This window comes from Rhipicephalus sanguineus, chromosome 10 (genome assembly GCF_013339695.2).
Source record: "Rhipicephalus sanguineus isolate Rsan-2018 chromosome 10, BIME_Rsan_1.4, whole genome shotgun sequence".
Classification (NCBI taxonomy): domain Eukaryota; kingdom Metazoa; phylum Arthropoda; class Arachnida; order Ixodida; family Ixodidae; genus Rhipicephalus; species Rhipicephalus sanguineus.
The window spans coordinates 149573427-149599276 of record NC_051185.1 but is presented as its reverse complement, the minus strand read 5'-3'; the positions used below and the strand labels follow the sequence as shown (position 1 = coordinate 149599276).

Below are 25850 nucleotides of genomic sequence, written 5' to 3'. Positions count from 1 at the left end.
GTGATGCAGTCACTCATTTTAGTTTAAGTAGGCCTCATTCTGGAAAGTCTGCTAACATATGAGCAGAAAACTAAAAGGAGACTGAAGTCGAAAACGCTTTATTTGCTATGGTTTTCTTTAGCCAAGCTAGTAGCTATAAATGCTTTGCTTCGCGAGTTGGTTCATTGTCCTTAACAATAAAAAGTGATTTCGAAAAGGACGGTACAGGCGCTATTAGCGTTATAGCATGCACGAAATAAAAAATTCGGCAGAACCCACGTACCGTGGGAGTCGATGCTATGCGAAGCATGTGGCGGTAGGTGACTGTGGCGTAACTTTTTTACTGAGCGAACACTTTACAAAATGACAATAGGGACTTGTATAAATTTTATACGCACACATATAAATGTTGAAGAGCCGCATATGTGTTATATAACCAGTTGTTTATGGTTAGGTAACGCTGCCAATGGCAACGTTGGTATTACGAACGCCAGAAGCGGTAAGCTGATATGTACAGCTTATACGTGTACCGAGAACGCACGCACGTTTCGCGAACCCGTGTGCATGTGTGCAGAAGTTCTTGACAGTTGCTTGAACAAGGGCATCATCACCGGTGATCAGTGAGCACCAGCAGCTGGTCATGACTTGTTACAGGATCCGGTCGTGATCTTGGTGACGAGGGGTCCATGTGTAGTGAAGTATGTGGCATAGTAGAGCTGTTGGAATTCGTGGATGCCTCGGTTATTTTATCGACAAATTGTCTGTCGACAGAGCCGGCGACATGTCGGAAACCTGAAGCCACCCTTCGTGTTGGTGAGGTATAGGCCGTCGAGGCTGGTAGGCCTGGATAGTGCTACGTAGACCAACATCAGTGGATGGTGTTCGTCATATTCGTAGACTACCTGGGCGTATGTGACGTACGTAGCCTAGTCTACAAAGCGGCTGTCAATTAATCTGGCATCATGCTCGGTCAGCATGAGGCCATCGCCCAGCCTCGTAAGAATTGACGAGGACACTGCGTCGTTCTTGTGGACGAAGTGCACTTTACGGTGCGGTGATGTGGATATCATATGTAAGTTTCGTTAAGTATTCCTCCGGGGTCGAGCAATGCTTCAATATATCTTGCTGAATCATAGGAATATAATTGTAATGTTTATTGGACTGCTATAAAAGCGGAGCCAACACTGGAACTACAGACGTTCATCTGATATGACGCCTGTATCGTAGGAGTACACATCGTAGGAGTATCATGTAGTGTTTATTGCTTTCTTGTAAAATTAGATACTCAGCAGCACAGCCACAATTGACGTTGCCCCGATAGTACGCCTGCGTAGGCTGCTTTTCCAAACCAGTTTATAGACCTGGCGTGGCTCAGTGGTAGAATACCTGATTGCCACGCAGAATGTTTGGGTTCGATTCCGGCTGGGATCCTAATTTTCATTCTTTCCATTCGTTGAGTCAACGCTGCCGATGTTGGTTTTCCTTAACTCTCTAGCATTTAAGTTACCAATGTCTGTTCTCGCCGTTCCTGAGTAGATATAAACTGTCAATCACCTGTGGCGCATACCCGTACACCGCGGCCCGTGGTAAACGGGTATGTGCAACACGTGTCTAGTGGAAAGGGTTTGACGACGTACGCGACAGGATTTTAACGTTATTCATGTGATGACCCGGCACTCATATTCGTCAAATCCTCTTACCCTCCCTTGCAAATTTTGGGGCTACACCAAGTTAAGGAGGCGATCATGAGGGCACCCAGACGTAGGCGGCTAGATAGATAGATACGTAGATAGATAGATAGATAGATACGTAGATAGAAACGTTCAAAGTGTCAGAGGTTCGCTAAGAAATGCTTCGCATTTAACTTTCCTGTGCAGAGAAATTAGATGGCATGGCCTTCCGTCCCCGAATTGTCACATTTAACATGTCTCACCTCGACGAGTTAGTATGGTTACTGATCTGCTGCAATGTTCTTTTTCGTTTGAATGGTCACCTCGTGATAATCTGCTGCAATATATTTTCCTACTCGTTTACTGCGAGAATTTCGCATCCCACCTTTGGTCCGTGGAATCTCACAATTCGCCTCGTCAGAAGATATTGCCACGCCCGCTTCTTGTTTAATTTTGATGCATTCGGGTTTGCCCAGCAAGAACGGTTAGCAACGCTCGACACTGACCGCGCCGCTGTGTTCGAGAAGCTTCGTGATTGTAGTAGATCGCTTTTTTTAAGATTGCGCGCAAGCTCTGGAATAATCTAGACCGTTAGCGTCCTAATCTTAACAAAGCGATCTAGTGCAATCGCGAAGCTTCTCGAACACTGCGGCGCGGTCAGCGTCGAGCGTTGCTAACTGTCCTTGCTGGTCAAACCCGAATACATCAAAATAAAACAAAAAGCGGGCGTGGCAATATTTTACTCTAACAGAGCCTGCGCAAGTGCCTTCGCAACATGAGTTGCGACAAAATACAGCTACTCAAGGACACCCGCTCTACTTAGGACAGGTACTGACCGTGGAGCCGAGCTATGAAACTGACGGTAACTAGAATAAGAATGGGATGTAGCGCATTTCACAAGCATTCCAAAATCATCAATGGTAGCATACCACTATCCCTCAAGAGGAAGGTATACAACAGCTGCATCTTACCGGTACCTACCCACGGAGCACGAACCTGGAGGCTTACGAAGAGGGTTCAACTTAAATTTAGGACGACGCAGCGAGCCGTAGAAAGGAAAATAATAGGTGTAACCTTAAGGTACAAAAATACAGCAGAGTGGGTCAGGGAACAAATGGGTCTTAATGGCATATAATCAAAATCAAGAACAAGAGACTAAGGTGCCATTAACACCCATTTGTGGGTGTTGATGCCATGGGCAGGGCATCTAGCACGTAGGTAAGATCTAGCACGTAGGCCTGTAAGATGCGAGAGCGAGAAATTGGAATGTTATGCGAGGAAAGGCTAGCAGCTAACCCTTCTGCATCCGACCTGGCGTAACTCTACAAAAGACTGGTGTAAGCGGATATGGCCGCTCCATGGAGTGAAGCGATTTTCGTAACGTCTGTTGTCTCAACACGAAGTGAGCGATGAGATCACGGGACGAGCCGTCTACTGATGACTGTCAATATAGCGCGCGCACCACCACGCCATTATGGTTCAAAGTTCGCAGTTGCGGCTCGAGCGACGTAGCCTCTGTCTTCTATGACTTGACCGTGCCGCATCGCCTAAAACAGAAGCTATAGAAGATACAGTGCAGCTGCTAAATCTTTTTATTTTTGCATTGATACAGCATGTTTATCCTGCGCACATCGCTAGCGCTCAATCCCCGCTTCTGGTAAACTTCTTTGAGGCGGCCGCCGTCCTTGGCCAGCATGGTGACCAGGCCTGGCTTTCGGGCAAACGTCGCCGAGCCGTATAACATGATCGAATCCATGTCGAAGGGTGTCAGCAGCCTGTTCTTCCAAGGCGCGAGCTTCTCGAACTGTTCCACATTTTCTGCGACAGAAGGTTGGGCATGCATGAGAAAACGAGGTCAAGATAATGGAATGATATGAAGCGTCTATGCGCGTATCAGCGATGGAAGTCTTCATACACTTCGGTTCGGGGCCGTTTTCTAAGTAGTAAATATCGCCATGATGTCGCTTTCGGTGGGCGTTGACTGCGCCTGCTTGGAGGAAGGCGGCCAAATAGTCGCTGCAGTCGTAGGACACTCCACATTCTGCGTCACACAAAGTTATAGACAATGTGGCAGAATATGATCGTCTCAGAATACGGCCCCTGTACACGTTTCTGCTTGTGTTCCTAGACGGTAACGTACGCAAATCGCGGGACGGCGCCTTTTGCAACTCACTCCACCTCGTGCGGATGTCAGCCGTAGTTTGAGGAAAGAGATGTAACCGTCGAAAATAAAGAAAACTAATACGGAACTTGGCTGAAGCCGAGAAGGAGGGCGGACTGAGCACACGATGCGTCAGCATGCCATCCGTCCGCCTATCTGGAAAAAACATGTGTTTCTTCGGGGCGATATTCAACAATTTTGTGATTACAGCTGTATTAAATGCGCGGTCACTGTCGATTCGTGCATGTATATAGGTCTTTACTGCTTTAAATAAACATATGTTAAAAGAGATAGTTACTGTTGTCTGGTTTAAATGCGAAGCATTTCTTAGCGAACATCGGTCATTTTAACCGTTTCTATCTATCTATCTATCTATCTATCTATCTATCTATCTATCTATCTATCTATCTATCTATCTATCTATCTATCTATCTATCTATCTTATCTATCTATCTACGTCTCGGCGCTCTCCTGGTCGTCTCCAAAACATGTAATAAACCAAAATTGGCATAGCAGGGGATCAGTGTGTGACGAACACGATTCACTACATGAATAACGCAAAACGCTTGTCGCGTACGCCATGAAATCCTTTCCCTCAGTCACGTGTGGCACATACCCGCATACCACAGTTCATGTTATGTGGGTATGTGCCACAGGCTATTCGCAGTCTCAATCAGCACAGTAACCGCGAACATACATATTGAAAAGTAAGGCAAGTAAGGGAGCTGAAAGCAGAACTCTCCTGGAAGATGCTTGACAGCCAACGACTCATCTACGTGGTCCGCAAGAATGACGCAGTGTTCTCTTCATTTCTTATAAGGCTAGGCGATGGCCTTATGCTGACCGAATATGACGTCAGATTGATTGAGAGCCGCTTTGTGACACGCGAAGAAGCCGCCGCTAAGTGCCCTGACGGCATACGGCTATGCTACAGCAATGCGGACGTCGACCGCTATAACGCACGTTGCCTCGACGCTGCGGACAACGTGTTATGTCATCCCGCATGCGATAACGTAACTGGCTATGAAAACGAGCAGGTACGCAGGGATGCCCTGACGAAGGTGTCCAAGATGAACGCAAGCGACATGGTCGGACTGCCGGGCTCAGTATGCCTGAGCATCGGCAAGCCGTACATGATCCTGGCCAACATCGACGTAAGCGATGGACGCATTAGTGAAAACATGCGCCCCTTTTGATACATCGAGCGTGACAAACACGACAACCTCGTGCGACTGTGGCTTGTATTTCCAAAGCCCACGGTAGGCATTATCGTCCAAACCAGGACGAAGCACACCACTACCGCACACCCCTCAATAGGATTAAAATGGGTCTCCGTGGTAATGCGATCCACCGCAACCACGATATACCCAGAAAAATATCTCGCGTAAGAGGACACAGCTTCCCCTTGCGCAAGCAAATGCCATAAATATATGTAAGTCACAAAGGGCCACATACGCCCGGTAGTCAACGATATACAGTAACCGCCAACCGCTCAAGTTGGTCTACGTATCACTTTCCAGGGCTACCAGCCTCGACGGCCTATACTCAGCCAAAGCAAAAGGTGCCTTCAGGTCCCTACGTGCCGCCGGCTCTATCGACATGCAGTCTGTCGACGACATGACCCGGCAAGTAAACAGGCCTCTAGACATTGTATTGGACCGGGCTACCACCTTCATTCGATGCCACAACCACAAACATCACCTCAGGCTCGCCGCTCTCAACGTACGAGTTTCTGCACGCGCATGTGCACGACCTCGAAAAAGGCGCACTGCTCATAGAAACTGGCGTGTTAGCACTTTCTGAAACCTCGAGCGATGAGCCCACTGTGTCGTCCACAGCGAAGCGCCTTCATCGCAGGTTGCGGAGGCGTGGGCACTTTTAAGAACACGGCGATGCGCAACTCCAATGTAGGCCTCATCCCACTTCGCAGCGGAATTGGCGAGGCCTGTGTTGCGCACATCAGTTACAATAACAGACATTCCGCTCGCCATCCATCTTCCCTGCGAACTCTCAAGAACACCTTCCACACATTCTTCCACAGCCGTTCTCCAGTCATAACGGACAAGTATAAGCACTACATATCAGCTTATAGCGTCTGGTGTTGTTAATACCCATGTTGTTGTCGGCATCGTTGCGCAACTGTAAACAACTGGTTATATAACACATGTCCTACTCTTCAACATATCTGTGTGCGTGTACTATTTGCACATATCTTTAGCGTCATTTCGTAACGTTTCGCTCAATGTAAAAAATTACGCTGTAAAAGTCACGCTGTAATTATTACGCTGTAAAAATTACGGTGTAAAAGTTACGCAATCTATGTTATGCTTCGCATAACATCAATTGCCCCGGTACGTGGGATCGGCCGAATTTTTTTCTTGTAGGTTTTTCAGTGCATAGAAAAGGGGGAGGGGTGCAAAGGCCTGCAGGGACCAACAAATGTGTCTTCAGCAGCCGTAACGATAGCACTCCCACCGATAATCGAAACAATCAAAGCAAGTGCGGCAAGTACTGCCGTGCGAACTCCTCTCCCGGCTTGTCTGACAGGAGAATATGCTGCAATCCAAAGATCTTAGCGCTGTGGGCCACATACAAACAGTACGCATTCGTGGAGGCGATAGGCTATACAGCCTAAATAATCTCGATGCCTGTACAACAGCGGAGTGCTATTATTATGGCTAAACACGTTCCACGTTCCACTGCAGAATAGTAATAAATATTCCAAATATAGTCCTGTCCCGAAATCAAATATTTTACGCCAAAACAGGCAGAATGCACCCCGATATGCCTTTTAAAGGGATACTGAAGCAAAATCTGAAAATTTTGCCAGAATGCTGACACTGAATTCTCACTCCGCGATTACATCGAAAAGTAGTCCCTTATCGAGCTATTCAGCGGGTGATCTTATTTTCTACGCTTTTGTGACCATGCGCCAAACCACTCGGCCAACGCGAGTTGGAAGCCATGACGTCATGACTCCATGTGACAGCGGCCGGCCGGCCGGCCGGCTGTCATCACATAGCTGCACAGTATGCATTTATGTCGTGGTCCCTCTACCAGCGATGAATTCACCTCTGATGATGTGGACCACTTCAACTGGCCAAGAAATTACGGTTACGAGCCTCCTGTGCCAAGCGACGAAGAGGAGCAGGAGCCCGCAGACGTGCCAGTCAAGCATTCCGGGCCAGCAACATGGTCCAGCGTGCAGAGGCAAAAGTGGATAAATTAATGTTACGGAGGATGTAAAATGCGTTGTCTTATCAGCTTCGTGGAGGCAGAAAGGCGGTTATTACGGCTGATTCGAGGCATAGCAGTTCATCGCTTTGTGTTTAGCTGTGCGGTAGGCGTTCGACCTCTGCTCAGTTCGTTTTTGCGCGACGAGGCACCGCATGTGTGGAATTTCTCAGCCGTTTCATAGCTATGTGCATACGGCGGCTACTGTCACATCCACGCTATCACAAGCGCTTCGCGGGTTGAATTAATCGAAATCAGTTGGATTCGTCACGATGGAGAGCACGGAATATTCGAAAGCAAGCCTCGCTTGCCTGAATTGCAGCTAGATGACGCCACCATCCCGCGCTTTTGCTGTTCCTTTTTCAATGCGAATGCATTTCTTAGTCGGGGGTTGTCGTGCGTCCCTGGTCGGCGTGCGCACAGATCTCTCCGCGCGCGCTCCTCCTCGCCCCTAGCAACAGCTGCGCCGCGCCTAGCAACCGGAGCAGGTAGTGAGCGGCGGAGGGTAAGGGGGAGGAGGAGCGCGCGGGCGTGTGATGGCGCTCGCATCGCGGAGCAGCGGAGGGTAAGGGAGAGGAGGAGTGTACCTGGTGAGGGCGCTCGCATCGCGGAGCTCGCTCCGCGATGCGAGTATGGGAAGTGATATCGCACGCCGTTGCCACGTCTCCCGTTCGAGACGCGTCTCCGTACAAGGACTTGTACACCCTTGCCTACACCGGAGACTAGTCTTTGTGGTGACCGTGTACCTCGCGCCCAACCTCGCTCGGGACGCCATTGCCGCGAAGCTGGACGCGGCTATTGAAAGTGTGCGTGTGCGCTCCAAACCCTCTGATCCCATTGTCTTGGTCGGCGACTTCAACGTTGACGTGCGCAAGAAGAGTGGCGAGTGGCTGGTGGAGTACATGCAGACCAAGCACTCTATGCATTGTCTCTCTGCCGCCTCCGACAACACGTGCCCCACTACCATTCACGGGAGTTGCATTGATCTGGTCTTTGCCGCGCGTATGCTTCTCAAAGACCCTTTGACCGTGCACTTCAGCGACCACAAGGCGGTGATTGTGGCCGTCAGGTACAACGATAACACGAACAGGTGCTGACGTATGAATAAATAATGCTTGCGTGCACACTCTCGTCTCTCTTCATTAATTATTCGCACACTCATCGGGTGCAACCAAATGCATTCGCATTTACTCACGATCCCCTTCGGGGAAGTTCGGCTTTTTTTTAGACGTAGCTAAGGGAAGCGACGAAGTGTTCCGAGCTAGCAAATGAAGTCAATTTTACATCTGTCCAGGTTTGGCCTGATGAATGAGCAACACGTATCCAAAGTCTACCCTTGTCATCTCTAGGAAACGTATGCGACGGTGTATCGCGACCGACGATCCTGTTATGACAGCCTTCAGCGCAGCAGTAGCTAAACGTCTCCATCTGCCACGATGAACGCTTCAATACCGAAGACCGACCGCGGGAAAGCATGTGTGATACAAAGATATAAGTTTGCCCGACGTTTAAGACGTACAACTGCAAGCCAGTGGCGCCGACGGCAATGAACAGGCACTGCGGCCCACGCGGCTGATACGGCCGCGTGCGCGCGGGGTGTCATGACGTATTGCAGCTGCTACCGGCGGCCGTTAGGGCGCTCGGCACAACCGAAAATCGCTGAAAAAAAGATGTTTCTCGTCCTTTTTTTCCAAATCACTTTGTTGTATTTGTCATTTTTAGCAGTTAAACTCTTGTTCTACTACAAAACACCGCCCGCAAAGTTATCGTTCCGTATCCCTTTAATAGCCCAATATGGCAACGAAGGCCCCTAAACCACCTCCGATAATTCCTTAACATTTCAAGTAAACGCGCTCATCGAGTTCCTCAACGTTGGCAGTGGCATCAATATTTGCGTCTGGTCATGTCATCCACAAAAGAACCTGTTTGCTCGTTAATACGCGCGCTCGCCGCACTTCCTGCTCACACGGCGAGGAGGAGCACTCGGCCAGAAGGAACGGAGCGTAGTGAAAGAAAGAGCACAATTGAACTACTGCAACACCACAACTAAATTTTGACCTATATGAGGTTTAAGAGCCCCTTCCGTTGTCTTTAAGTGGCCCTTAAGCCCGCAGAGTTCACCCACCACGGTGGTCTAGTGGTTAAGGTGCTCGACTGCTGACCCACAGGTCGCGGGATCGAATCCCGGCCGCGGCGGCCGCATTTTCGATGGAGGCGAAGATGTAGGTGCACGTTTAAGAACCCCAGGGGGTCAAAATTGCCGGAGCCCTCTACTACGGCGTCTCCCATAATCATGTCGTGGTTTTGTGACGTTAAACCCGAACAGTTATTATTACCCTACAGAGGTCGAAATTTCTTCGTGGTGTTGCAGTTGTGCACGAGTCTTCAACAAACACGTAGCCGCGATAATTTTTTGGAACGGTGCCGTAATAGCGGAATTACACGCATTCGATGATCGAAAAGAGGCCCTCGGTCGATTCGCTCTTTCCTTCGCTACGCTCCGTTCATCGGCTCACCTCTCCTCCTGGCTGAGCGCTCCTCCTCGCCTTGTTAGGAGAAAGGGCGGCGAGCAAGCGTACCCGCGAACAGACAAACAGATTCTTGTAAGTGTGCAGCACTTTAGGAGCCCGGCCTGTCATCTATCCATACACATATGTGGCGGGATCACGCTCGCAGTAAAGCGTTCAATACAGGCCATAGCAAGGCCACCAATACTAAAAACCGGGTTAAAGTGAACGAGCAAGGTCTAAAAGAATATAATCAACAGAAATAACCAAGAAGTAATCACAGTAATTCACTTAAAATTGCTAAAAACGTTTCGGAAACAGGCAACTGACTCCAGTGACGTGCAAGAGAGAGCGCCACCGCCTCACCGAGCGAGCGAATGCCCGTCTCCCTGCGCTTAGCGGGCGCGGCGGGCGCTGCGTTGCTACATCTGACAGCTTGACGGAATTCGCTGCAGATGACACGTATCTCAACTGCCGTAACAAGCAGGAAGTCGGTAAAGCAAAGCGAAAGGTAGCGCACATGTCGCACACAGAGTTTGCGAATCTCCCTAACAAGACTCTACTCGTGCCAGAGAAACCCTACATGCTTACCTTAAACATTGGCGTCATCGACGCTTTGTTAAACGGAGCAGTGGGAACTCTACGAACGGGAATCGCTGGGTGCCGGTGCTACGCACTTTCTCAGATTTCACAGTAGTGAAGCTGCCATAAGTTTTTGTGGATGACCGGAACAGACGTGAATGGTGACGTCGTGACAACGCTGGGTATACCGAAGCGCCCGGAGAGGACAAGGTATTTATCTTGAAAATTGTGGCGCGCCAGCGGCTCGTAACACTGCCGCGTTTGGCATTGTTGATCGTGACGGCATTCTGAAATCGATGCTCGCGTTTACTTTGAATGCTAAATAAATTATCGGAGGTTGTTTAAGGGCCCTTTAACTATAGCTTTACAGCAGCTTATCTTGCTTTGTTCTGTAACAGCGGGCCATGTGTTTCCCAAGGGAGAATACGCAAGAGTCCCCCCGATCTTAATCCGTGTCGCTGTGCTTACCTGGTTCAACGTTCTTTGTGAAGACGTCAATGTATTCGTCCCTGTCGGAACGCGAATGTTCGTGGTCAAAGCCTGCCGCGTGCATCAGCTCGTGTGCAATTGTACCCTGGTAGAGGCAGTGGGTACCCAAGGACACCTCCTGAGCGCCGCCCGCGCGTCCAACAATCGAATTGCACCTGTGTGTTGCGTAGAGGAAAGGTATTACCGCCTTCACCACGTCTTCACATTGACACAGGGTTCTTTTGTTTCATGGCCCTGCCAGGAAGGCTCACCGAAAAACCAACGTGCATATCTCAGCATGATCTACAACCGCGCGCCTTAACGTCACCATTCCCACGCATGCGTACTCGTGTGTTGGCACACATTCACACAAACGCACACGTATGTACGTTTGGACATTTCATAAGTCATCTTCATCCAGGCAAATTTGATTGAAGCTGGCACACATAGAGCTGGCACTAATTGCAATTAAGTGTACTGGAAAAATTACACGTGGCGGGGCACAGGGCACCTTACGTGACGACTGGCGCATGGGTCAAACGTATACTTCCACGTTAAGAAGCTTGGTACAGAATAAACAATATATTCAAATGCAGGTGGGATTGTTACCATCATAAAGGCATAAAGGGATAAACTGTCATGCATAATTTTGCAGCACGAAGCTGCGAGAAAGTCTCTACAAATTTCTCGGAAAAGAGAACTTCTCAGTTGACGAGAAACACGTCCTGGTACGGCACTGAAACACCGCAACAACGCCTTTGTGCGCGGTCGTTCTATAGCATCCGAATCAAACAAGGAGGCTTGCAGATACACCAAGGCGATAATCATTTAACGGAAAACTCGGGACATAGTACACAGTATCGCATCTCAACTCTGCAAAAGGAGGAGGAACTATTACCTAGAGTGACTGATACTGCTATGGTAGAGCGAGGGATCCGGAAAGGCGTTGGCACCGGGGCTGAATCCCGGAGTAACCTTGTAAAACGTATGTGCGTCTGTGTTTTTCATGTATATGAGCAGCGTCTGCTAATGCTTCCTTCTAGACCGCGTTATAGTATACGTACCGTAATATTGTCACGAAAATATGCACAATGGCAGCTCACCCATCCCCACGTGTGATAGACACGTAGTTCTTTTGTCTTCTGCGCGCCACAAACCGCAGGCAGGTTTGAGACTCGATGTCGGCCATAACCTTCAGAATCTTCTTCGTGGAGCGATCTGCCGATGAAAGAGCCATGTTATTGTGATTTTTCTTTCGTTCACCCAACTCCCACCTACGTACCGCCCAAATGGACTCAATTAGGCTCAAAGCACGACTTCTTACATTCAGTTATAACCAGTTTATTTCTCAGAAACGATCACTGCAATATGTATAGTCGGCCCACATCAGCAAAATTGCTGGTGCGAGTGTCTGGACAGTAAATGTCGCCATCTTTGTATGAAGTAATTGCGTTGAACCTGCACGGCAAACGGGTTTGAGCCTTTTAGGGAGTTTTGGGCTCGTTGCGCAACGTGCATCCTAAAGCCCCCTTCGAAAGGAGGTTTTATTTACATTCTATGTTGAGGGAGCGATTAGATGGAACAAACAGAGTCTTTAGGAGGTACTTTTGGTGTTTCTCTTAAACTCATTTAGGGGGCTTGAACGGAGCGCACTGGGAGTTTTTCTGCTTCTTTCGAGAGCTTTTAAACCTCCTTTTATACGCGGCCCTAGAGCGGTTGCAAAATGAAAAATTCAGGCACTATATCAACGTTTCAAGGACAATTTTTGCTACTATTCATCACTACGACATACTAGAAAATGGACCTCAATGTATTAATGCACAGACATTACATTTACATACAAGTACGCACGAAACAGGAATCGAACTCGCGACCACACTCACCGCAAGCAAACACCATAACCATTGCACTAAAGCGCCACCACTTGTTTGCGTGCGTTTTTGTGGGCTTACATATGTATATATGTACCAATGCATATATGTACAAAGCGGCTGGTAACCCGCCGGCGGAACTCCGAACTTCTGTTCTTGTACCATCGGCGTGTGTTTGCGCTTGTGTAAGGTCTGTACATCATTTGTGGGGCGTCATGCAGGGTGACGTAACCACCTACGGCTCCGAATTCGTCGGTTCGTCATGTCATGCCTCTAGAAAAATGATAAACGTGTGCCCTCTTGAGTGCTTCTCCATATATCGACAATGCCTCGCTCGCCCGAAATTCCTGAATACCAGCGCGACAAAGGTATCCTCAGATGGCTGAACGTATGGCATTCCGTGAACGTATGCGGTGGAGCAATTTTCGTTATTTCTGCCGCCGCGAGCTGAACGCGCCCAGATGCGGCAGCGCGTTCTGAGCTCTTCGAAGACCGTATGCATTCGCATATGAAAGATAGATAGGTAATAATCTTTAATGAAATCCCGGAGAGGTTATCCTGGTTTTTCGCCTGGCTTGCTACTCCAGGTGTCAGGTGATGACTATGATATATACAATGATCACTTATACCACGAAACTCCGCCCGCAGTTTCATACAGGGACAGAGGCGGGCCGCTAGGGTCGCCGCGGTCAACGCGGGGGCATTCGTGCGCGCGCGCTGCGGTCGGATGAATGCTGTGCCGGTTGGAGGCAATGGTTTAACGGTGCATCAAACCGCAATATTTCAACTACCATTCATACTTCACCTGACATACGATGTCTTAGTCGCATACGCGTGTAAAAAACTTACTTTCGCGTCTTTTTTTTCTTTTTAATATCAAGGCTGCGATGCATACAGTCGTGCCGACGCGGCAATATTAGCTGTATATGTTGTTCCAGCGAGGTTCCTTACCTCAGGCAGTGGAGCACGGGATATTTACCTAGACTTGTCACACTGCACAAGCCTTACAAACCAACCAACTCGCAAACTGAAGATTCATAGCGGGAGTTGAGCCAGCGCCGATCGCGCTATTTACAATCAGGTCGTCTACGCCGCGGGAGTTTAACACAGCCGCATTACAAAAAAGAAAAGCTCTACATTCCTGTGATTACAGTTCATAAAAGCTAACTTCACACCGCTGCAGCCTACCTCACAGAACTTCGGCAACACTTGAAATCAGGAGTGACGAAGCTTTCGCAAGGTATAGCGTCCGTTTGCCGGGTGAACACCAGCTGATCTCTAGGACCTAACCTAGCCTTAACTCCGAGTTTCTAACCAGGTTTTGTTCATTTTCTACGAGTAACTTTGACAATATCATGTTACGTGAACACTGCACGAGCGAACGTGTGTCGCACTTTACATTGTGCAGCGTCGAAAAGGCACTCGCGGGTATCTCCAATCTTCGCGCTCGTGGTACCTTCACAAATCAAAACGCGCGTTACTTTGACTGCTTAGATGGACTATGTCTGCGCCGCGTGATGCAACGATTTTCTTAATGAAGAGTGCACAAGGGCGACGTGATTAACTGAAATGAAACCGCGTGTCGCTAATCTAGAGAAAATAAGCACATATGTGGTCACAAGCAGAGCTCTGTTGCGCTTTCGAATTATTCAGAACGTGGAAAACGTAACACGGGGTGAAATACCCAAAAACGTGTCAAGCTGAGGAAACACTAACGCCCTTTGCTTCCATACTTCACTATAATTGCTTATTTCAATGCACATGTTTGAGAGCATCCCACTGTCGGGCAACTATTATACAGTAAACAAAGCAAGAATGCTACGATTGAAAGAGAAAGATAGAAAAACTTTTATTGCAAAAATACCTCAGAAAACAGAAAGCTATGAGCGACATTTTCCTAGCGCAGGGAAACTCTCTGCACGGCCAGTACATGGAGGGAGCAAGCTAATGCAAAAAACAAGGGAAACTCTGAAGTACAATATAAAAATTAAAAAAATAGCTTAGTTGACATTCAGTCAAAAAAAATTAAAAAAAACGCTTTTTTTTAACAACGGCAAACAAGGAAACAATGCAAAGCATTTAATAAGCTGGAAAGAACCTAAAGAACTATTCTAAAAAGACAGGGCGTGCAAACACGGACGCAAGTAAGAAGTCACGGCACTACAAACGCCTGGTATCATTACTTATTCCTTGTGTCCTTGTCTGCACGCCGTGTCTTTTTAGAATGAATACTTACCAACTAGCAGGGCCGTACCCAGGAATTTTTTTCGGGAGGTGTTTGTGTGTACAACGGCTAACTTTGGCAACTGGTGGTCGCTGTGAAGGCATGCAAGTATTTTTGTGTCATCCGAAAAGTTAAGGCATGAAAAAATTTCGGGGTTGTCGGAACCCCCTCAACCCCCCTTTAGTTACGGCCCTGCCAACTAGCTCGGCTCTCTGTTATTCTAAAAAACTAGCAAGCTGCGAAAGAAACAGCGCCGGCCCGCAACTTTGCCTTCTCGCGTCGCAAAGACACATTTTCTCCATTCCCTATGAAGTCGTCCGTTCGAATAACGTCGATGGCATCAAAATGTATCTCGCACATTCTAACCTGTTCAACATCGAAGGTAAATCTGGCAGCTTCCTGTCGCGGTATTGCACGTTTCTATTCATCCCTCTCATCGCCGGCCATCGGCAAACTAAACAACGACACCTTTCCGCTCGTACCTCTGTATAGCCGGAGCGACAACCCTGTACACAACAAGTCTTCGGCATCATCGCTCACGTACACTATCCATGTCCTCGCACACATTTCTCACACCCGTCAGTCACACAAATTAAGAAACAGCGAGGAAAACTGAGCGCCGATGCCGCCGGATTCCTCGGGCCCCCAGCTCTCCCTACATAGCGAAGCTCTCCTCAATACCCCCTGCGCGCTCCTAGCGCCGCCGCGCGGCCGCTGCGGCGACATAGCAAGCTCACCCCATAGCGTTACGGAGGAGTTTCGTGACCAGAAAAGCATTGAAGGACTCTGCTTATACGCACAAGTAGTACGTAGTCACAAGCGCACATATATACACAAAATAGCCATTAACCAACCTTGGTTAAGTCGAGTGTTCCTCAAGAACACCAAAAGCGCTTTGTAAGTTACACACGCAGATGTCAGAGTTACAAGGACATTGTAACGCGCCTACATTAAGGGCATTTAATGCGCCCTTACTGCTGCGAGCTGCACGCAGGGGCAGCAGCGCCTTCTGAGAAGCTGAACGATATTCTATTTCCGCAATTAGCTCTTATTCGCAATGCACGCTTTAACGCGGCATACAGTGATTCTCTATAACTAACATTCAGTATTTAGTTGCTTTCATACTCGGAGACTACCTACTTTCTTACTAATTAGGTTTTATTTTAAGCATCACGGTACTGCGTGATGCTTAACAGCATTCATTCTTGGGTACAGCACAAAGAACACAGGCCGCAGGAAGGCGTTACAACTGGGGTTTATTATTTGAAAGAATTCATTAAATAGGTAAAATGTTCCTCTATTTTAGGGGCGAAGCTCCTTAAGGCGGCACCCGTTCGTCCCTCGTAGTCGTAGTCGTAGTAGTCGTAGTGCGTAACCAGTCTTACGCTTTGACCTCCAAGGTGGTGCCGGTGGGAGATTTTTCCTGTGCGTTGTTGAACAATAAAAAATTCGCAGCGTGCGCGTTAACTAAAAGCCGAATTCTTCTGTCTCTCATTCCCCATTAGCAGCCATTGGCATGTTCCAGTAGGAAACGTTAGTAGAAGTAGAAGTGTAAGTGTTAGCTAAAAGCCGACTTCTTCTGTCTCTCATTCCCATTAGCAGCCATTGTTTACCTCCAAGGTAGTGCCTGGTGAGATTTCTCCTGTGCGTGATTAAACAATAAAAATTTTGTTCAAAACGCCGTTGATTGATGAAATAAACCAACGAAAGACGCCAGATGTTTTGTAAAAGCAAAACGAAAGAACGCCAGATGTTTCTAAAGCAAAACGAAAAGGCGCCAGCTGCTTAACGAAAGACGTCAGATGTTTCCTAAAGCAATGGTTTTCTAAACAATGAAAATTCACAGCGTACATGTAAAATCAAAGTGAGCTGCAAGTCGTCATAACTCTCATCGAACCTTTAGTATAAAAGCGCCCGATCTCACGTCGGTGATGATGTACTGGGCAGAATTCACGGAAGATTCACGGTTTACCGATGAACCTCCGCAGCTTCGACCACTCATCATCATTCACTCCGTGGATATGCTGTGATTTTTTTTTTCGTCATTGCTGCGGAATTGGCACCTATTTAATGCATGTTTTTTGCAAAATAAACCCCAGTTGTGAGTAGTGCATGCCTTGCCTTGTTTACTTGTCTGCGACCTCTGTTCTTTGCACTGTGCACAGCGGTGCATTGTTGTAGACCACGGCTTTGTACACAATGCATTAGCCCAGCGACCGTGATGTTGCACTGCTGAATTCCAGGTCACAAGTCTCGTACTGGCCGAAGCGGCCACATTTCGAGAGGTTTTGAAAGCACTAATGCGCTGGGACCAAGTATTGTATGCACATAAGAACCCCAGCTGGTCAAAATTAATTCGCTGTTCCCGACTACGGTATGCGCCTCACATCAGGCCCGTAGCCAGGGGGAGGGGGCCTAAGCCCCCCCCCTCCCTGGCTACGGGACGGGGGGGGGGCTTAGGATCGATTAGTATCGATCAGTATTGATTGGTATCGATTAGTATTGATTGGCTTGACTTAGTGTAATTAGCCTGAGCTATGATTAACTTGTCTTAAATAGGCTTAGATAAGCCTATTTAAGCCTATTTTTGGCTGATGCAGGCATAGGCAATATGGGCCGAATTTCTGTTGACTGCGCACGGCCTAATAAAAAGCGTGTCAGCTCCTCTGTAATAGAAGAGAAAGAAGCAAGGAAAGACAGGGAGGTTAACCAGAGGCACGAAGCTTCTCACAATGATTATGCCGTGCAGCTATAGCGAAACAACTATTCAGTTCGTACATGAATTTGTCTAACAGCATGCTCACGGACAGCGATCAAAATTCACGGTCATACGCTGCGGCAAGTCAACTAATCTCGGATATCTTGGTACTGTCTGTCGGATGCCAGCAGTTGCGTTTCACTTGTACCTCCCATTTTGCTCTCCGTTCTCTGTTACGAGGGAAGCGAAACATCCGTTGGCCTTTCGCATGTAAAACAGTACACAGTGGCACACAACAGCGTGTCATAGCGGTCAAAGAACTGATCTAACAGCTTAAACACCAACGCGTTTGCAGTTTGCAGAACCGTCCCCGCGCTAGCCACGGCACTCCGCCTCACACTTTAAAACTAATATGGCTCCCCGCGAGGAAACGGCGGCGCGGGGTGGGTCAAAAGTTGTCTCCACCCTGGAAGCGGAAGAGCTGGCATCGAGGCACCCTAGGGTAGTCAGTGCCGCGAGTAGCGGCCGCGCGCATGATCCCGTCGTGACATGTTGCGAACGCCGCTCTGTGGGAGCAGAGCAATGACATTGCGGAACTAGCAGTGCGCGTGATTGTGTGGATTTCACGGAACTGAATACATAGAAAGATATTTAAAACAAAGGCTGTTTTCTTAACGGCAGTTATCTTTACACCGGCAATCATGTTTACGACGTTAGGAGGAAACTGTCTGCAAAGGGCCCGGCCGACTAACGTGAGCGTTTGGACGAGTTGGTAATCCATCCTCAAGAAAAAATTTTAACAGCGCGGAAAAAACAGAGAGGTTAGTTCCGAGGGGTTATCAAAGTTTTATAAAGGTATTGTATTCTTTACATTAAATTAAAAGCATTGCGAAGAAGAAGCTCGTGCTTTCCCCATCTATTAGGCGAAGACCTTCCTTTGACTTTTTCATCCGTTCTCGCTATTCAGCAGGGGTCTGTCGGTGTTCGGGCTAAGCAACAGAAAAGTTCCTTCGTTCCGTTCCTCTCGCTTTTTTAACGTTCGCTCGTTCCTTCGGGCTATTAGATGATTTCTCACTTTTTCTCAGTTGTCTATAGAACCCAGTTGCACATTGTGGGAGCAGGGTGCACATGCCAAGGATAGTGTAAGCACGCCGCCGCCTCGTTCGTCAACAAGTGCGAGCACACATCCTGCACAAACCTATCATGCGCCTGGCTCTGGCCATCGCCGCGTCGCTTTCTATATACGCGAAGGTGTTCAACGCTTCGTCGCAGGGTCACGCTGTCGCCTTTCCAATCACACACAGGAAAAAGTCGGAACACAAAGGCAGAGTGCAGGGCTATTGAGCTTCTCTCATCATCGCCCAAGAAGTGGGCACTGCATATGCGGTTTTGGTGCCTCAAAAGCTGCCGAAGACCTCCATCGAGGCTAAATAAAGGCAGAGTTCATGACCACGACGAGCAAATATGCGCACTAATAGCAAGGAAAGCATTTAAAAAACGAAGAGCGTCTGTTTATCTCTCACGTCGCACCAACCCCATCCCACGCTGTCATCGCTCATTCTTGTTAGCCTTCCATATAAATCAAATAATTCTCTTTTTGGCAGCTTACCGACAGCGTTTCTGTAGCTGTTGCGACAGCCATTCACGCAGCAATACGTAGTTTACACTCCTGTTTGACCACGAATAAGCTTCGTCCTTTCGACCTGCTACGGTTCCGCCCGTACGCACCTGCTTTCAGCCACGACTGATTAGTAGCGCGCCGCGCCGCGGGTGACGCCACTTGTTCAATCAAAACTGCAGCGCACTAGGCCTATAAACCACGTGACGTAAATAACCGGCTGCATATTCAAAATGGCGGCCAAGGGGTCGGCGATGATTCTCATCGGCGCAATCGCCAACCACCCGTGGTGCTTTGCAAAACTCAGTCTCTACAAAGACGCATCCCTCGAGAGCCTGATTGAGATTGCATTAAGATTTGGATTAAGATTGCCGAGAACACTGAATTAGTGGAAGGTGCAGCAGCAGCAAGTCGGCGTGCCCTAACGCATCTCGGTTTCGCACAGCCGGGCGAATCCGCCACCGCCGCTGCCGGCGTGTCCGCTTATGTAGGTTGTGCTGATTTATCTCCTGAAGCAACATTTTGAAAAGGTGAAAAACCATTTCTTTTCCTTGTTTTGCACACACTACCTGAATTAGGTGCGAAATTAAATGTTCAGGAAACGCGCGAAATGTAATGTATCCTAGAAGTGGCGAAGGCGGTGGCGGCCTACAGCATCGGCGGAACAAAAGTGAATGTTTTCGACGCGCGTGAACACGGTTTTCCGTGAACACTGGCGTTTTCGCTTTCTTTTCAATTCTCAAGTGCGAATGTGTCTTTCGTGCGACGGATATGGCCGGCTCGTTTCAGCTCTTCTTCAGCCGCGTTCGTCCTCAACGCTCGCGCGTAGAACATGCGATGGGCGGGGCGATGTAAGCGATTTGGACTTTGTATGGAACACGACGGCGACAGCCAAAACCCGCCGAGAGTGGCAATATAATTGTTATCGCAAGAATAATAATCGACACTGTGAACGTCGTACCCCGTTGCAAAAAGTAGATAGAAACCGCTTAAGAAAGGCACGCCGAGTCGTGCGCGTTCGGTGAAGCACTAAGATGTAAAAAGCAGTCGCTTTATGCAGAGTCCAACAGGGGCTCTCAATATGCCTCAGGTAATTTGCCATGGCCTATAGAACGTATAGGAAGGAACTCAAGAAAGACTAGCATCGGCCCTGAAACACGCAGGTACTGAACCACCGGTTACGAGACTCCAAATCTTTTTGACTCACTCAGTTTAGCGTCGATGACGTAAGGAATGACTCCCCCGGGCCACAATTCGTCCTTCTCCGTAACTGCATTGCGCTGTGCATCAGAAAAGACAACTCGTCACAGAATCATCAGCAGTTAAACGGTAGGGAGATGCATGCTCGTAAAAAAGTACTACGTCACGCATGGTGGGACCAACAGGGGAAAGCTGGCTGTAGCAGTCGATTGCCTCTACAGCGAACGCTTGCATAATAACAGTATGACCTGTATAACGTCGGATTCGTTACGGGCCGGCTATACTGCGAGTGTTAAGGCGCGTGACCTTTACAACGAAGTCAACAGTATATCGAAGTGTCTTGAAGGTCTCAAACGCCACATTGTAAAGACGCCTTACTGTTCGACAACCCAGGTTCGCATTGAGTTTGTACTAATCCGCGCACTCAAAAGGAGACGCTGCACCTTTTTCATTTTTCCTTCCATTTGGAGTACCAAAAGAAATCTAAATGACAAGGAACACCTGTCCCAATCCAATAAGCTTCGGGATGTTCGTGCCTCTGCGTTTCAGCCTGACCATTGCATCTCGATACGTGTTCTGAAGCCTTATCGCAAATTTAATACACCCGCTCGCTAGGATGCGTGCTCTGGGGCGTACGCCATCTGCGAAAATATTCAGCCGAAGGTGTGTATATTATACTAACACCATAAAGTTGTGCGTTGTTAGTGACCCCACAATTAATGTATTAAAAAACAACAAAAAAGAACAATAATGAGAGACGTAAAGAAGACACTCCGTGAATGTCACCTCATTTATCACAAACTGCTCAGAAATGGGATGCTTTCAAAGATTCCTCATTGGGGAAAGATTCGCGGTTGACTATATGAGAACGACTGCGCACGTTGACCAGCGCAAGTGACAGCTTGCAATATAGTTAATGTACATGCGTAAGCAGGAACGTTTTCCACACTAACAGCCCTGACCACAGGCTAGCGGACAAACTATTGCTTCCATTCACCACTAATTCCTACCTATCATTTCTTTCGTTTCTTCCCTTTTTCTTTTTGTACACGGGAGAACTTAATGGAGGCATGACATTCATGTTGTATATACGCTTTGAAAAGCCTGTTGGCGTGCTGATGCACTTCCGCTGTAATGTGGAGGGGCAAACACTCATAGAACGAGAAAAGCGGTCTGGGAGCGAGAGGTTTCGTGTGTAAACTATCCTTGAAGGAAAGCCAACTTACAGGTGTTTGCAAACTGTATGGTGGGGGCGCTCACTATTTTGCGAAGGCTCAGTTGCGCATACTTAAGGGTTCGTGCCGTGGACGCATTGCAGAACTCCTAGTGCACAACAACCAAAGGACGGCCACTTTCGTCTACACGGGCAAGCTACTTAACTGGCCAAAAAGTTTCTATAACACACTTATATTCCCGAATAGGCAGCTATCCGCCGTGGTAGCGTAACGGCTAAGGTGTAGCTCTGGTATATAACATCGAAGACGCGGGTATGATTCTCCGCCACGGCACTCATATTTCAATGGGGGCCGAAATTTCGAGAAGGTCCGCGTGTTTGCATTTAGGTACGCGTTAAAGGGCCCCTAAACCTCACTCGATATTTTATTGCGATAGCAATTATATGGACAGTCTCGGCTGAATTTTGCCGTCGCCGTCATGCACCGTATATGTATAAGTATATATATATATATATATATATATATATATATATATATATATATTGTAGAGAAGCATTGGAACGCTCTAATGGGTCGTCCTCTCAAGCGCCTCCTAGTGGGTCACCCTCTTCGCCTATCCTCGGAGAGCACGCCCCTCGTGCTCGTGCTCGTGAGAGTCTGCGAGTCTGCGCTCTGTCGTTGTGCATCGTCGCCGTCAATCTCGCCGTCAATAAACGTCTTAACAATATATATATATATATATATATATATATATATATATATATATATAAAAGCCCCAAAGAAAAATAATTCAGAAAAAAATGCTTCCGAAGCGCGGAATCGAACCAGGGACCTCTTTCTCCGCAGCGAGTGGCGCTAACCACTGCGCCACGAAACGTAGATCCTCCACGGAGCTATCGGCGAGCGTTATATACACACCCTTTACCGCTGAACGGACTCGGAGACCGGCAGGCGCTTATAAGCGTTTCTTCATTACCAGCGAGATGGCGCTAGGAGCGCGACGGGCGCATTTAAAAGTCGTCGGCGAGCTCGCTCGCTTCTTCTTATATTTGCGCAGGGAGAACCTTGCCCTTTTGCTGTCTGCTCGCGCGGTTTTCTCGTGGTGAGGGGAAGAGGGATGTTTCGAGCTTTCACCGTGATGTCCGCGCTCGTGTTACGCAGCGTACCAAAGTCACTCGAGCTCAAGGGACGCCGCTAAACGAACAAACAGAAGATGAGCGCGAACTATCAAGTGTCACAGCTCGAGACTTGAAGCACGCTAGTTTCTTTCGCTGCTTCGGCCGCCTTTGCAACAGGAGCGCTGTTCAAACTGAGAGTATTCATTGGCGAGCCTCACTTCGTATAGCATTAGTTTCTTGCTATCGCATACATGTTGCTTCGCCCTTGCGACGAAACAGTGACTTTTTTTTCAAGTATTTCAAGTAAACACGCGCATCGTGTTCAGAATGCCGTCACGATCAACGATACGACATGTGGCAGCGCATCTCCTCTCCGGGCCTTTCCGGCTTCTCCAGTGACGTCTGTGACGTCAACATGTTGAATCTGTGATGCGGTCTGCAAGCGATGCTCGACTGGTCGAACAAGAACCGACGACTTCCGGTTAGTGTGCAAACAGCTGCCCGCGCTCCATGCTGTTCTTCGCCGTGTGGCCAGCACGTGCGCTTGCGAATCGGCAACTGCGGCCCGTAACGCAAGTGCCAAATCGCTATCGTACCAACACAGTCGTGCCAAGCGGTCTGATAAGCTGCGCGAACTGAATCAACAACAGCGGGTAGCCGAGAAGCACGCAGTTGACGGAGTCGCGGTAACCGGAAGCGGATACTGTCACGAAGAGCGCGTCGGCTATGAGGTATGTCACGTGAGACTGGGAGGGTCAATAGGCGAGGAGGGCAAGGCGCCTTTGGGAGAGGAGACCAGCCGACGAACGGAGGGTAGCGAAAGAAAGAGCGAAACGAGATATCGCCCCGTGTCGGTCATCAAACGCGTAGAACTTTGCTATCTCGGCACTGTTTCGAAAAATTATCACGGCTGCATGTTCGTTGTAGACTCGTGCACAACTACAACACCACACCTAAATTTCGTCCGCTGGGTGGTTTAGGGGCCCTTTAAAGAACCCCAGAAGGGGAAAAAAACTCGCAGGTTCCCTTACGCATTCGCCTAAGACGACTCGAAGGCAAAATACATTGTTTTCGTCTGAGTCGATGTATTTAGCCTCCCCGGCCCCCTTGGAAAGCTTTCTGCATCTCACCTGGTTTTGCGCTGCCTCCGTGATCGGCCCACATTTGACCAAGCGACGATGTAATGTGATGACGTCATCATTTGACGTCACCATGACGACACGCAAATTTTGGCGATCTGTGACGTCGTGATGGCGTAATATGGCGATGCCATCACGTGGTGATGATTATTTTGCGTCCGTGTTATGAGGCCGCCGACGCCGACGATTGATTTTCTCGTTTGATGAGGCATCTAAGTTTTCGCCGTAAAATACATAAGCCTCCCCAACGGCGTGATTCATAATCACATCGTGCTTATTGGTACGTTTTAAAATAAGCGGAATTAAATTCCTAATTTATTCACAAATTATTTCGTTCTGATCGTGACCCAAATCGCATGAAAGCGTGCGCCAAAGGCGATATCCGAGGTCACCACCCCGTGCTATCACGAACACCTGAAGCGTGAATCAGTTAGACCGGCGTTGCTCTGGCTCAACGCTTCGCTGATTGCATTGTTTTCTCGATGAGACAACGGGAGATGCAAGAAGGGCGTTCCGCATTCCGAGAGATGCGACAGCCGAGGCCCAGGCTCGTCTGATGTGGAATGACGCAAGGCGTCAAGTGGAGAATGAATGAATACACGTACCGTATGCTCAAGGCAGTGTTTTAAGGCAGGCACAGGGTTACGGGGTTTCCGAAGCGAAAAGGGGAAGGCGACAGGACGGCCTCGATCGCTTCCACACAGCCTTCGTTCTACGCATACTTCTGCCCAGTTCCAATAAGTCGTGCCAGTTGAGCAAAATAGTTACTGCGCATGCGATGCTGTAAGGGAATACGGTTTCTACTTAACAACTAAGAACCATAAATAACTACATTTATCGGTGAAGTAATTATAAGTGGTCGTTTTATCTTTGTTTTGTTGTTAAATGGGAAGCATTTCTTAGCGAACTTCTGCGAGTTTGAGCGTATCTATCTATCTATCTATCTATCTATCTATCTATCTATCTATCTATCTATCTATCTATCTATCTATCTATCTATCTATCTATCTATCTATCTATCTAGCCGCCTACGACTTTGTGCTCTCCTGGCCGTTTCGTTAATCGGATGTATACCAAAATTGGCATGGAATAACATGACCGTATTGCGAACATAAATGACAGGTCATAACATGAAAATCATGACATGCATGTCATGAACAGCATGATTTACATTCCACGGCCTTGCTGCTCTTGCGGCCATTCCGTTAATTTCATGTATACGAAAACTGGTATGACGTGACAAGAGTTCATGGCGAACATAATGACAGGTCCTAATGTGCAAATCATGACACGCATGTCATGTGCGGCATGATTTACATGACATGGTCTCGGGGTGCTCGCGGCCGTTTAAATGAATGGATATATACGAAAACTGGTATGACGAGACACTTCGACATGACGAACATAACTGACACATGGTAACATGAACATCATGACACGCGCGTCATGCACGTCATGATTTACATGCCACGCTCATGACGCACTCGCGGCCGTTTCGCTAGGTTGATATACACCAAAATTAGTATTGCGCGATGTGACTGTATCAAGAATATGAATAACAGGTGGTAACATGAAAACCATGACATGCATGTCATGTATGTCATAATTTACATGCCATGCTCATGGTGCATTCGCGGAAGTTTCGCGGCCTTGATATACACCAAAATTGGTATTACGCGACGCGACTGTACGATTAACGTAAATTAGAGGTGGTAACATGAAAACCATGACATGCATGTCATGTATGTCATAATTTACATGCCACGCTCATGGTGCATTCGCGGACGTTTCGCGGCCTTGATATACACCAAAATTGGCATTGCACGACGCGACTGTATGACGAACGTAAATTAGATGTAGTAACATGAAAACCATGACATGCATGTCATGTATGTCATGATTTACATGCCACGCTCATGGTGCATTCGCGGCCGTTTCGCTGGCTTGATATACACCAAAATTGGTATTGCGCGACGCGACTGTATGACGAACGTAAATTAGAGGTGGTAAGATGAAAACCATGACACGCGTGTCATGCACTACATAATTTACATGCCACGCTCATGACGCACTCGCGGCCGTTTCGCTGGGTTGATATACACCAAAATTGGTATTGCGCGGTGTGACTGTATGAAGAACATCAATAACAGTTGGTAACATGAAAACCATGACATGCATGTTGTGTGTGTCATGATTTACATGCCAT

At 48.1% G+C, this 25850-nt stretch overlaps 1 protein-coding gene across 1 annotated transcript in view; it reads right to left on the bottom strand.

Moving 5' to 3' along the window:
- Positions 1-3231: 3231 nt before the first annotated feature.
- The window catches only part of LOC119406816 (astacin-like metalloprotease toxin 5), a 33201-nt gene continuing 10582 nt past the window's right edge, over positions 3232-25850 (bottom strand). Inside the window, exons 3-6 of the mRNA XM_037673550.2 lie at positions 20220-20292; positions 11705-11819; positions 10602-10777; positions 3232-3467 (exon numbers count right to left, since the gene is read on the bottom strand). Of these exons, the coding sequence (XP_037529478.1) occupies positions 3232-3467; positions 10602-10777; positions 11705-11819; positions 20220-20292 (600 nt within the window). The remainder of the gene's footprint in view (positions 3468-10601; positions 10778-11704; positions 11820-20219; positions 20293-25850) is intronic.